The sequence below is a fragment of the Sphaerodactylus townsendi genome, linkage group LG03 (assembly GCF_021028975.2).
Source record: "Sphaerodactylus townsendi isolate TG3544 linkage group LG03, MPM_Stown_v2.3, whole genome shotgun sequence".
NCBI lineage: Eukaryota > Metazoa > Chordata > Lepidosauria > Squamata > Sphaerodactylidae > Sphaerodactylus > Sphaerodactylus townsendi.
Window position 1 is genome coordinate 177,526,255 of NC_059427.1, and position 13,517 is coordinate 177,539,771.

Here is a 13,517-nt window from a genome sequence, read left to right on the forward strand (position 1 = left end):
TTACAGAGGCCCCTGCCAGTGCCAGTGCGACAAAGCAATGCAGAGGCCAGATGAGTCCCTGGCGAGGTGTTGTGAGGGACCTCCGCGGCATATATTTTTCTGCAACCGAAGGATAAGCCTCTGGCCTCCTCCTGACCTCTTTCTGCTTCTCTAGTGCGGACGAGGTTATCCTGAAGCCGAGTGGAGCCCAGCTGACGGTGGAGTTCCTGGAAGAGAACAGCTTCAGTGTGCCCATACTAGTCTTGAAGAAGGATGGGCTAGGCATGACTCTCCCGCCAGCTTCCTTCGGTGTGCGGGAGGTGGAACATCACGTGGGTGAGTGCCCATGCAGGGGCAGCGCAAGACGCCGTGTCAGGGAGTTTAACTGCTGTTGGTCCTCGAGCTAGGAAGTGGGGTCCGAAGTTCACTCACGGAACTAGGTTACATGAGCATCACGTCATGGCGAGGGAAAAACTACACAGGCTTCACTTTCTTCTACTACTGTGCACCATCATCCTCTTCCAGTCAGTCGCAGCCAGGTACAAGTGCAGTAGAATCACATGACACCTTTTTCCCTGGACTATACCACCTGGACTGGGGGTGGAGAGGATTTGCATATTTTAATGCTTCCTTGCCTGCACTGTTCATATGCGAAGTCTCCCTGCACATCAAAAGTCAGGGTGGGGGATCAGCAATGATATTTCCTGGCCAATTGGCCATTCTGGCAGGGGCTGGTGGGAATTGTAGTCCATGAACACCTGTAGACTTTATAGTTCTTATTGGAGGGTTGGTTTGTTTTTTTAATTTGCTTTTAAACTGCACACCCTCAGTAGTATGGCATTAAAAGCTCTTAGGGCGTCCAGGATCGTGGAAGAGTAACCATGTGTTCTGGTATTGTCAAAGGCTTTCACGGCCGGAATCACTGCGGTGCTGTGTGGTTTCTGGGCTGTATGGCTGTGTTCTAGCAGCATTCTCTCCTGACGTTTCGCCTGCATCTGTGGCTGGCATCAGATCCTCTGGCATCAGATCCTCTGAAGATGCCAGCCACAGATGCAGGTGAAACGTCAGGAGAAAATGCTGCTAGAACACGGCCATACAGCCCTGAAACCACACAGCACCCCATGTATTCTGGGTTTCCCATCATCCACCTGTGAATTGACGCAGTCGAAAGAAGCAGCTGTTGTATAATTCTTCAGCACTAGGGCATCTACTCTAGTCTAGACAAGCTCACTGATGTAATTGAATTTGCTTGGGTATTGTAAACCACTTTAAACAAGAAAAAGTGGTCTACAGATCTAGTAAACAAACTGTGCTGATGCTTCCACAGCCCAGAATCTTCCTGCACTGGACATTACACAAAGTGATGAACTCTGACAGCTGCTTCCTGTAATAACTACTCTGCTGTCACAAATGCTCCTTGTGTAGGGGTGGGCCTGTCCATTCCTGCCAGTCATGAACCTAGAGACAAAGAGAGCATGTAGTCATAGCTAGCTTGGGTCCTTCTGGAATGTTGAGAGCAGGTGAGCACCGGGGGTGGGAGGGGGAAGTGTAATCACAGCCTGTTGGGAGGATGTTCAGGACAGCTTTTTCTGAATGAGTGCTCCCCACAAGCTTAAAGGTGGTGCCTCCTGGAGCAACTGCCACTCGAATAAAAGCCAGGATCTGCCCTTTGCTTTAGGGGGAAAAGCAAGCACGTGCTAGGCCTGCAGGTGCCATGGTGCTCATTGGAAACCAAGCATGGCTGCTGTCTCCCCTCAGAGGCTAAGCAGGGCCTCTCTCTTCCCAACAGATGACAGAGGTTTCTTCTCTTCCAACAGGGGCCGACAAGGAGATTGATGTCATCGATGTGACCCGCCAGGCAGACCTCAAGATGCGCCTGGGGGATTTTGTGAACTACTACTGCAGCAGCCGCCGGGAGAAGGTCCTTAACGTCATCAGTCTGGAGTTCTCAGAGACCAGGCAAGGGAAGGGCCCTCAAAGCAGTTCCCCCATTCGGGAGAGTCGCCATGTTACCCGACTCATTGCCTTCAGGGAGGTATGGCAGAGTCTGCAGACTTTGCTTCTTCCCTTGTCCAGAAGACGGTGCTGTTTTCCACTGAGAAATTTCCTTCCAGTCTTTGCCTCAGTGTGGAAAGAGGGTTTTTCCCCCTCTGAGGGATCCCACTCTGAGACCAGTTGCTCCAGCTCTGTTTCCCAGTCCTTTCCCTTTCTTACAGCCCCCCCACCCCAAACAACAACAACAACTTGTCTTCTTTATAAATCTGCTGAGGCTTCTTAATTGAGACAGAAGATGAGCGAGTGATTATAGAAGTGTGGAATGGGCAGATAGAGAGAGAGAGAAATATTATTTTACCAGATCATTCGAACTCAAGTGTGTCAGTGACTGTTTAGCCCTAACAGCTAAAAACAGAATCTTGTGTTCAATATACCTCCGATTACCACATGAGATGTTGTTCTGATGGATACCTGATCTGATCCAGCAACACAATTCTTACACAACTCTGATTCCTGTCCCTTTCCCAAGCAAAGTAATTTACAGTTCTGTCTTCTCGCAATATCCTCTCTTCACGGTATGACAACCAGGGAAGGCAGTGGCAAACCACCAGTAGGCAAACCACCTAGTGAACGTCATGGTGCGATGTCACCCCACGGGTCTGTAATGACCCAGTGTTTGCACTAAGTGGTGTCTTTACCTTTGAAAGTGTAACATGTTGCATTGCCCATTGGGGAAACCAAGGCAGTGAGTGAGTTATACGTGCAAAGTCAGATGGAGCTGTTGGGCAATTAAAGGTTTAAGTCCAGGTCTCTACGTTTAGTTGCCCACAAGCACAACCCCCCAACCCCCCCCCCCCCATTTGGAAAGTGGACAAATCAATTTCTCTGCTTTCCAGGCTCTCTAACTTGGTGGAGACCCCCAAAATTGTACGCAAGCTCTCTTGGGTGGAGAACCTGTGGCCAGGAGAATCGGTCTTCGAGCGGCCCAATGTCCAGAAGTACTGCCTGATGGGGGTCCGGGACAGCTATACGGACTTCCACATTGACTTTGGGGGCACCTCCGTCTGGTACCATGTGCTGCGGGTAAGAAATTGCCGATGGGGGGAAGGAGGTGGGAGCAGCTGATTCTCACAACCAGCAGTTTTGCATGACCTATCCCAGTTTTGAGCCTGCAGGTACCTTTGGAATTCCAACATAGGGTGGCAGGTGCAACCACGTCTGGCTGCCGCAAGAGGCAGAGCCAGCTGGCCTTTAATCACACAGGGAAGATCCGTGTGCACTTTTAAAAATCTGCACAGTCAATCAGAAGGCTTGCTGGTCAAATGTCCCACCTGGCCTTGCTTGCTATCTGAAAAACAGCTGTACTCTGTTTCAGAAAAAGATGTTAGTACAGTCAGTTGAGGTGCAGTGGAAGAGAAAATAGTAGGCTTCCTCATCAGAATATAGCCCGAAACCAATATGAGAATTATCATTCATTTTTACACGCTGCCTTAGTCAAAACCATTAATTTGATCATTACTGAATGGGGTATTTTGATACAAGAGCATTTATAGGTCATTGAACGAAATATTTTTGCTTTCAAAGGAATGCTGAGCAGGGCTAGGTAAGCACTAGGACCCAGGCGGAGCATTCTACAACAACGATAGTCTGGTATGCTTTGTTCTGTAGCGGAGGAATATACAACCCTACTAACATCTTTTTCTGAGACAGACGATACAAAATGGTTGTGGCAGGAACTGGAGCCACACGTACAGAGGAAGGCCAAGTGTGGGAGAGAGGAGGGTTAATTTTTAAAAATGCACTGGGAAAGAGTAGCAGGAGTTAATAAAATCCATACTGGCGTCGGCTGCTTCTGAACATTTTAATCAGATCTCCAGTAATCGACCAGAAGCCGGACAAGGCAAGAGGTCCCAGCTGCCCCACTCAGTCTCTTTAAAAACACCAGGAATTGTGTCAGCAGGCATCCCCTTAGGGACCCCTGAGCTAGATGATGCTGGACTAGAGCGCTCGGGATTCCTGGGGGGACAGGGGAGGAGTCTGTGCTTGAATACGCTCAATAAAACCTCCTCACACATACAAAGCTAGCATATTGGTGAGGAGGCTCTGAGATCATTTTGGAAGAGAAACATGAGATGCAGGCTTGGAGTCAGATGAGTTGGGTGTGAGCACGTTTTCCTTTTCTGTTTTGGAAGTAAGGAACCCAGTTGGTCAGCTAAGTGGCACGAATATCGTGAGAGGCAGGCGATCCACCGCGGTTTCCACTGGGATGAGAAGGGATCTGGCCAAAGGTGGCCAACTCTTGCTTTGGATGCAAGCCCTCTGGCCTGGGCCCAACTCTGCTCCAGGAGTAGCTATCCATCAGACAGTTTAGAGAAAGAGAGAGAGAGAGAGAGAAGCGGAGGCAGAGGAAGGCTCTTAGGTAGATACCTGGGGTTTGAAAAGAAAGTAAAGGAAGAGTTTGGGGATGAGCGGGATTTGGCAGATCCTATAATGGTTAGCCAGACCTCAAGAGGTAATTAGATCAGTCGTAGAAATGTTTAATGCACTTTGTATCTGTGTTTGGAATGATAATTTTGGACAGTCTTTAAAAGCTTTAGACAGTGAGAGAGGTTTTACCTATGAAACAGGCTGGGGACTTTTGTCAATCTTTTGTTCAATCTTTTGTTCAATCTTAGGCTAGAGAGTATAACGGTGGTGACCACTTCCCAGCTGGTTTCAAGCTGTCATTCAATCAAGTGAGAATAGATTTTGGGATATTGATCTAAGACAGAGTGAACTTGGACTGAAACCACTTTGGTGGCGAGCAGAATAAGTTGGCTTCAGCTTGGCAGTACTTTTCACCTCACACTGCAGACGAGCATGGCTACCCAATGAAGCTACCTGCAGATATGTGTGGACCAGGCCTGAGTCTTTCAAGGAAACTGGGCCACTTAAGTAACGGCTGTGTTGGGCTCATAGGTCAGCCAAGATTGATTCACAGTCAGGTATCTAAGTATAAAGCTTCTGACAGAAGAGGCTGGCTTGGACGTGAGCAGGCAGTGGGGTGTGCCTGCCGTGTTCACATATCCTGTTCTTACCATCAACGCTTCCCCGCAGGGAGAAAAGATCTTCTACCTGGTGCGCCCCACGGCTGCCAACTTGACGCTCTTTGAGGCATGGAGCAGTTCGTCCAACCAGAATGAAATGTTCTTTGGGGACCAGGTGGACAAGTGCTATCGCTGCCCTGTCCGCCAAGGCCAGACGCTCTTCATACCCACAGGTATTGTTTCCCCACCACCCACTTTGGTGTTGAGCAGAACCTCTTCAGCGCGTACACACCAGCATAACTGGAAGGAAGCCCTTATCTTGTTCTGTAGTTTTCTATTTTGAAACATTTTCACTGCTATAGTATACTCTCTGTATTGAGAAGTGTGATGGAATAGTACTGTAAAACTAGCAGAGTCACACCTACATGGTAAAAAAGGGCTTTGATCAAATGATCTTTGATCCGCCCGGACCCAGGACAGGAAGATGCCCAAATGAGGCACTTCAACGGTTGGGGACCGCATGACCAGCAGGAAAGTTTTCTTGGAAAGTAAGAGAACAAAGACTAGGTGACTCTATCATGGGCTAAGCTAAGGGAAGCACCTTTGGGCTGGATGTCCCAAGAGATCCATAAGAATTTATTCAGCTGAGCAAATCTCTGTAACCGCATTTTATTTTATTTCTTTGTTTTGATTTTTCCAATTATCATGAAACCAAGCCTGGGAGAGCCAAGCCTGTTTCAGTAAATTCTGGGTCCTTTTCTCCAATAACTCCAACCAGCTGAGTTCTCAAAGATTTATTGGATCTTCCCTGGACAAAGCCAGACCTGATTTTGCCCACGCAAAACCCAATAATTAAAACGGCTTGCACCCCCCTTCCTGGGAAAGCGTGCCTAAAAGTAACTGTAAGAAAGATAACAGCGAAGATGCCCAGCCACTGACCTTGGGCAGCACCTGGAATGTAAAATCAGACACAGGAAACAGTTGAAAAGCAGACAGTAGTGCATTAACCCATTCCACCACCACCCATCATACAGAAAGCAGCATAAGCAAATCCCCAAAACTAACAGGCCTCCTGATACCCTCTCAATCAGAGGAAACAGACTGAAAACATTCTTATCAGACACCAACTGGGCTTTAAATTATGTTGCCAAGTATGTTGGCTAGCATCAAGGATTAGAAATGTTGGAAGATACACTGATATAATAATCATTAAGTAAAGTTAGATTTCTCCTCACAGTTGTGGTACTGCTTACAATCTTTAATTTTTTAATGATTTGTAGTAGTATTTTAGTGTTTTGTAGAGGTGTCTTATGTACGATGTTATGTTATATTTATTTATTGTATTTATTCTGGTCAATGACCGCAATTAATACATTGATTTGAGAACCAGTGTAGTGTAGCAGTTAGAGGCACATTATGCATGGAACACTTACCTTTGGACTCTTCTCTGTGCAGTGGGCTTGCAGTGGGCTCTCCTATTGTTTCTGTGTTTACACGTGAGGAGGCACTCCCTCCTGGGTGTGCAGCTTTCCTGCAGAGAACGCTCCCAGCCTGGTTCTCTTAATTCTGCCGATCAACTTATTTTTAAAGGCACAGATCCTAAAGGCACTTATTTTTAAAGACACAGATATCTTTACACTTGGTAGTCAAGACTGCTGGCTTAGTCTTTAAACTGCACTTTTATTGACATTACTATGCCAAAAAATAACCCCCCCCCCAAATTAAAGAGGAAAGAAATTCCCTGAATCACGTGCTGCTAAAGAAAGAGACATTGTGCTGTAGCCAATATTCTCTCTCTCTCCTACCACTCCCTGCTGCTGCTGCCACCAGAGAACAGAGAGGCTTGTTATGTCCAAGCACTCACTGTTAGGCACAGCCTATCTGACCTCAGGATTATGTAGACCAGAGGTGGCGAACCTATGGCACGGGTGCCAGAGGTGGCACTCAGAGCCCTCTCTGTGGGCACACACAAACAAAGTCCCCACACAACATCTAGGCTGGCCTGGGCCGCTGGGCTCGATTATTAGCATTAAACCTAAGACTTAGTTTTGGGGAAGCAGTGTAGGTAACCCTGTTAAGCACTGTTAAACCACTGATTTTCATGTGAAGAACTAAAGCGCAATCCTTTACCTGGGGGTAAGCTCAGTTGCTGGCAATGGGGCTTGCTTCTGAGTAAACCCTCCTAGGGTTGTGATTCACCCGTTGGAAGAGTTGCACAGTTGCTTCAAAGCAAAGTCACTGACTACCACCAAGCTTACTCCGGAGTAATACACGCCTCAGAGCCAACCGTTTTTTCTAAACTAAAATCCCAGTATTCAGGTTAAATTGCCATGTTGGCACTTTGTGATAAATAAGTGGGTTTTGGGTTGCAGTTTGGGCACTCCGTCTTGAAAAGGTTCGCCATCACTGATGTAGACCATTAAAATCATGGCTAGGCATCTTAGTTGTTCCCTATCTATCTAATACAATATCGGCAAAAAGCCGTTGGGCCTTCTCAAGAGCTTGCCTTGATATCTTCCCATCAGTTAATCTGACGGGACGATTTCAAAAAACTCCTTGGCACAGGAGAACTTGAAGTGGACTCAGTGTCACGCACACTGTGAGCTTCATAATAACGAAAGGGAGCTTTTAATTCAACCATTTCAAATTCTCCATATACACCCATTTATAGCCAACTCAGATTCAAATTTTGTAAGAATTTTATTAGAAGATAGCATTCCCTCTATATCAGAGAAGGTGGCCAAATTTTGTACGCTGGCATACAATAAGCAAAGATTATTATTAAGTTAGAGAACCAGATTGTATGATGATACTTGTAATACTGGCTTAAGTTAATGATATCCAATGTATTGACCTCACACCTCTGCACAATTGGAATACAGTGGAACCTCGGTTTTCGTTGGTAATCCGTCCGAAAACAATCGATGAAAACTGAAACCGATGAAAACCGAGGCAAACTTTTCCATAGGAATCAATGTAAATCTAATTAATTTGTTCTAGGCACTCCAAAAAACATACCAAAAACACATTTTTTTGGTGAATAAACATAGTGTTTAATGCTGAAAACAGTAACAAACAATAACACTAGGACCAGCTTCAGAGCCAGTGGACCAATGTCGCACCAGAAAGCTGTCCAAAGAGGTCTGTTTCTGAAGCCTCTTTAAGATTTGTTTGAAATGGGGCAAGACATTGTCATTAAACAAGTTGCAGACACGGCCTGCAACAGCTTCGTCCAGGTGATTTTTCTCCACAAACCCCTGCACCTTACTGCAAATGGATGAAAACCGAGGCAAATGGATGAAAACCGAGACAAATTTTTCACTGAAAAAAATGGATGAAAACCGAAACCGATGAAAACTGAAGGCAATGAAAACCGAGGTTCCACTGTAGTATGTATCTTTACGTATTCTGATTCTGGTTTTAATTGCTGGCCGAAAGGCCGTAATAATAAATTCTATTCCATGATAAATTCTATTCTATGGGACGTCAGGATTGTTGTAAGGATAAAATGGAGAAAAGGAGAATGATTTTATTAGCAGATTTTTGCATCCTCACCTAAATATAAAATAAGTAATGATTCCTCCCTCAGGTTGGATCCATGCTGTTCTGACCCCTGTGGACTGCCTCGCCTTCGGGGGCAACTTCCTCCACAGTCTCAACATTGAGATGCAGCTCAAGTGAGTGTGACCGAGATAATTTTGCTGTCCACAGAGGGAACATTGCAGGGGTCCCTAACGTGATGCTTGTGGGTGCCATTGCAGCTTCTGACACCTTTTCTTATGCCCATCAAATGTCTTTAGAAAGGGGGCAGAGCCAGGTGAGACTTCTATCCAGCAAGGATTGTGAATGGCCACTGGAGATTTGATTGGCTGTGCAGATTTTTTAGAATGTTGCTTTGGCAGCAGCTGCCACCACGAGACAAGGATCTTCACTGTGAGTAAAGATAAGCTGCGGCAGCCATTTTGTGCCTGGCTCTGTTGTGGCAGCCATTTTGTGGTTGTACCCACCACACTGTAAGAATTCTAGAAGTCCTCAGAGGCTCCCAAAGATTGGGGACCTGTGGTCTTAAGAAATCACTGAACGAAGTATGAGGCTCAGAAATGGGTTTCTGGCATCCTGCTCATTGAAGCTAAGGTTCTGGGTGGGCATTAGGTTTCCTGTGGGAAGGTAGCCTGTGGTTTTGAGTGCAGAATGAAGCTTCTTGAGAAGTTCGAGATTCTAGCCTTCATGGTTGCAAAGGTAAACTGGAAAAGCATATAGACCCTCTTGCCTGGTGACATCCCAAAAAGCAGAAGAGTAGGAGTCAGGTTTTCATTGGCCAGAAACTGGGCTTCAGTGGCCTCTTCCTAATAATTAGTAAACAATTTATTTATTTATTTTATTGAATTTCTATACCGCCCTTCCCCGAAGGGCTCAGGGCGGTGTCCATCAATATATAAAACAGTTAAAATCCATTCCGCATTTATCTCAGTTAAAACCATATATAAATTATTAAAATTCTGATGGCAATTAAAATTGTTTCCCCTTCCCCATTTCTTGTACCCACGGAGGCCAGATATTTGTCACAGAGTGTGGTGTTATCCTGGCTGGCCAAATGCCTGGCGGAACAGGTCCGTTTTACAGGCCCTGCGGAAACTCTGTATGTCCCGCAGGGCCCTGATCTCACCTGGGAGCCTGTTCCACCAGGTAGGGGCCAGGGCCGTAAAAGCCCTGGCCCTTGTAGAGGCCAGCCGGACCACTTTGGGGCCAGGGATCACCAGAAGGTCCGCCTCCGAGGAGCGGAGGGGCCTAGCAGGGCGATATAGGGAGAGACGGTCCCGTAGATATGCTGGTCCAAGGCCACGAATAGCAATTAAATACTTACCGGTGTTTTGTTTGCTGCTTTTATGCCTTTGAACGTATTTTAGCTCTGTTTTTAATTTGTTTTAAATTAGTTTTCAATTTAATTTGTTTTGTATGAATGGGGTTGATTTTAATGGTTTTAAAATGTGGTTTTATCCTGTACGTTTTATTAGCCCTGTGAGGGCAAAATCGTGGGATATACATGTTAAATAAATTTTAAATACCGGTAAGTAAAATAATAATTAGTAGATGCTGAATAGAAATTTGCTTTATGTATTTTTTAGGGGGTGTCACACATTTGCGGGTACTTGAGCGTAACATTTTGCTGCTGTTTCTGGGACCCCTTCAGTGTAACCCCTCTAATGGCATCAGTCTGTAGTGTTCTGAAGTGACGTGTATTATCCTGCATCCTTGCTTTCCTTAGCGTTTCCTACTGATGTCACAAAAGGCTCTCGCATTAGATTTTGTAGCTGAACCCATAGAGCAGGATGGCTTAGTTGTCTTTGGTAGAATGACAGAAGCGCGTAAGGGTGGCCCTTAGGTAAAAAAAGATCCTTTGCTCCTAAATAAAATAGTTGTTTTCTCTGTAATATAGAGTGCATTTAGAAATAAAACAGTGTTAACAGTTTCTGTATGGTTCAGAAGTGTAATGGTTTCAAATTGATGATGTTCTTCTTCTCTGAAGTTCCTTAAATTCTGGCTGGAATTTCACCAACCTTTTCTTCCTTCCTCTCCTCCCCAGGGCCTATGAGATTGAAAAACGCCTCAGTACAGCCGACCTCTTCAAGTTCCCCAACTTTGAAACCATTTGCTGGTATGTTGGCAAGCACCTTCTGGACATCTTCCGAGGTGGGTTTTGTGTCTTCTCTTCCTCAGTGTCTGTTGTTGGGTGGGAGAGTCAACCCCACTGAGACTCTCTGTTGTTCTCCCCTTTCCCCAACAGGTCTTCGGGAGAACCGCAGGCACCCCGCTGCGTACTTGGTTCATGGGGCCAAAGCCCTGAACACAGCCTTCCGCTCCTGGACCAAGAAAGAGGTAACCCAGTAGAAAAGGGGTCCTTTTGGGTTGGTGCCCAGATATTTTATTTATTTATTTAAAGCATTTATTAGCATTCTTTCTACCTTACAGGAGCTCAAGGCTGCTTCAGATGTAAATAATAATATCAATCAATCAATCAGGAACCTTTATTAGGCATCAATAGCACAAACTAAGTAACAGACCAAAACATTTGAACCCTATTGGTTCATTAGTACATTAGTCAAGAATTCAGCTACCAGCTCTGTTATCTCAGCTGAAAGTACGAAAGAAAGTATGTCCAGGGTATTGTAGGGCAATCTCTTACATGGGAGGGTAATATATTGGAGAAATCGGGTCTACAGTAAGCATATTTGGGACAAATATGTAAAATATGTTCTACAGTTTCAGTAATGTTAAGTAAATAATAATAAAATGCATACAAAACACACGTTAAAGTCAGTAATTAAAAGCTGCTGATAAGCCGAAGAACTAATCAAATGCCAAACTAATAAAACATTCTTCAGCTGCCTTCTAAAGACTGAAAGGAGTAAGTCACATCCCTAGAGAGGTTGTTCCATAACCATGGGGCTGCCGCCGAAAAGGCTCTGTCTCGTGTACCCACCAGACAAGCTTATTTGGTTATTGGAATGCTCAAGAGGGCCTTTCCTTGATATCTTAGTTCCTAGGTCAGAATGAATGAGAGAAAATGGTCCTTCAGCTACTCCGGTCCCAAGCCATTACTTCGCTAGGATGACTCATGGGATACTGTCCTGCCGACAGCCATTCTCTCTTAAATGGGAAACCCACAGGGAGGCTCTGCTGCTTCAGGCTATAAGAAATTCCCTGCATATAGACATCTAACCAGTCAGGAAGAGTATGGACAGTATGACAAAGGGACTAGTGTCAGGCTAGGATCTGGGAGACCTGGGTTTGAATCCTCACTCTGCCGTGGACACTCACTGTGGAGCTGTGGACTGGCTGCTCTCTCTCAGCCTCACCTGTCTCATTAGGGTAACCTACCTCAGAGGAGAAGAGAATGCTGTTATAATCTGCCTTGGATTTCCAAGAGGGAATAAAAGCAGGGGATGAATGCCTAAATAAATAAATACTGCTAGGACCCTTCTAGTCAACTTTTCTTTGAAAATGTGCATGGAAGACCTATCATGCTGAGCCCCCACGTGTCCTCCGAAGTGGGTTTGTGCAGGTTTGCTACTTCTGCGAGAACAAAGCCCAGGCTCCAGGTATCAGGGAGAAGGGGGACTGCAGGAGGGTCTCCCATTCACCCCCCCCCCCTCCTCCTTCAACAACATCTCAGTCTCGGGCAGAGCGGAGTGCTCAGCATCAACCTGATTTTGTTTTGCTAGGCCCTGGCTGAGCACGAGGAAGAAATCCCTGGCCCCATGCGCCCGGCACAGCTCATCAAAGACCTGGCCAAGGAAATCAGACTTGTGGAAGTGAGTGGACAGAGTGTGAGGCCAATCCTGATTGTATTGTTGTCAGTGTATCAGAGCAGCAGTATTAAAGGAGGTGGTTTCTGGGGAGAGGGACAGATTGGCAGGTCAGGGGCTTCTCAATGTGTGATCAGCCTCCTGAACCAGTCAACAGGTTTGTGTGCAAATGACCTTTGGTTCAGGAGACAAGCTGGGGCACTTCCTTTCAAAAGATCCCTGAGCTTCACTCCATGTCTGTGTGGGCAGCCAGTACAGCTTTAACGGGAGTGGGAGGTCTGGAAAATTAAGATTCCATTTGGGTGATAAATGAGATAGACTTTAAGCAGGCCAGTGTAGCCTAGCTACAGTAGCTGGTTGCTTCAGTTCCGGAGGTGGAGTGCGGAGTCCCTGGTGTGCACAGAGCAGTCATGGCGGAGACTGTAGCTTGGCTGTTTATACCACACCACAGAACAAATTCCCTGGCACCCCACATAGCAGCAGAGGGCCTTCAGGCATAGTCTTTCTGTCCTGGGGAATGCCAGACAGCTTTTGAGTGGAATATTCAGCTGGAATGTTTAATTTTGATTGTTGGCCCTTTGTGATGACGTTGCAAACCCTGACCCCTGAATCGTCCTGTGAAAGGATCTCAGACTGCCAGGGAAGACCTTTGCCTCTCAGAACAGTGCGGGCCTGACCCGGGAATGGGCAGCTTCGGAAGTTCTGAAGGCAGGAAGCAGGTCTGGGATCTGGAGGTTGCTGCTCTAGAGAGACCTGCCTGGGTTCACTTTGAGAATCATGATAGTAAAGTGAACTTTGATCTGTGTGGGTGGAATAGCCAAGTCGTTGCGGGGGCAGGGGGGAGGTGTTGCTGCCACCGCCGCCGCCGCCTCCAGTGCTGTTTATGGTCGCAAATTCAGGGGCAAGCCCTGCTTCCTTTGAGCGTGCTGGTACTCACACTCCTCCAGGATATATTCCAGCAGAACATTGGGAAGACGGGCAGCCCGTTCGGCTTGCAAAGGGGCGCACAGCCTGGCAGTGCTGCCAAGAAAGGAGACCAGAGTCCTAAGGAGCCAGGCCGGAAAGGCAGCCGCCGAGACATGGCTGTGGTCAAAGCCTTGGAGCTGGAGCTGCTGGACAAATATGCACGGCAGACCTTGAAGGGCATGGAGAGCCAAGAGGAGGTGAGGCACCATTGAGTCAGTACAAATGATTCTGTCTTGGGCAGGGG

General features: G+C 46.5%; 1 protein-coding gene and 1 long non-coding RNA gene across 4 annotated transcripts in view; one reads left to right on the plus strand and one right to left on the minus strand.

Moving 5' to 3' along the window:
• LOC125429710 overlaps positions 1 to 13,517 on the minus strand; it is a 398,924-nt gene that overhangs the window by 246,205 nt on the left and 139,202 nt on the right. The gene's annotated exons all lie outside the window — the stretch shown is intronic.
• PHF8 (PHD finger protein 8) overlaps positions 1 to 13,517 on the plus strand; it is a 34,730-nt gene that overhangs the window by 6,554 nt on the left and 14,659 nt on the right. For 2 of the 3 annotated variants that reach the window (XM_048491062.1, XM_048491060.1), the window contains exons 4-12: positions 155 to 315; positions 1,797 to 1,938; positions 2,871 to 3,057; positions 5,071 to 5,233; positions 8,590 to 8,677; positions 10,585 to 10,691; positions 10,786 to 10,877; positions 12,224 to 12,313; positions 13,255 to 13,470. In XM_048491062.1, coding sequence (XP_048347019.1) covers positions 155 to 315; positions 1,797 to 1,938; positions 2,871 to 3,057; positions 5,071 to 5,233; positions 8,590 to 8,677; positions 10,585 to 10,691; positions 10,786 to 10,877; positions 12,224 to 12,313; positions 13,255 to 13,470 — 1,246 coding nt within the window. The remainder of the gene's footprint in view (positions 1 to 154; positions 316 to 1,796; positions 1,939 to 2,870; positions 3,058 to 5,070; positions 5,234 to 8,589; positions 8,678 to 10,584; positions 10,692 to 10,785; positions 10,878 to 12,223; positions 12,314 to 13,254; positions 13,471 to 13,517) is intronic. The other variant, XM_048491061.1, reaches the window with a different exon arrangement.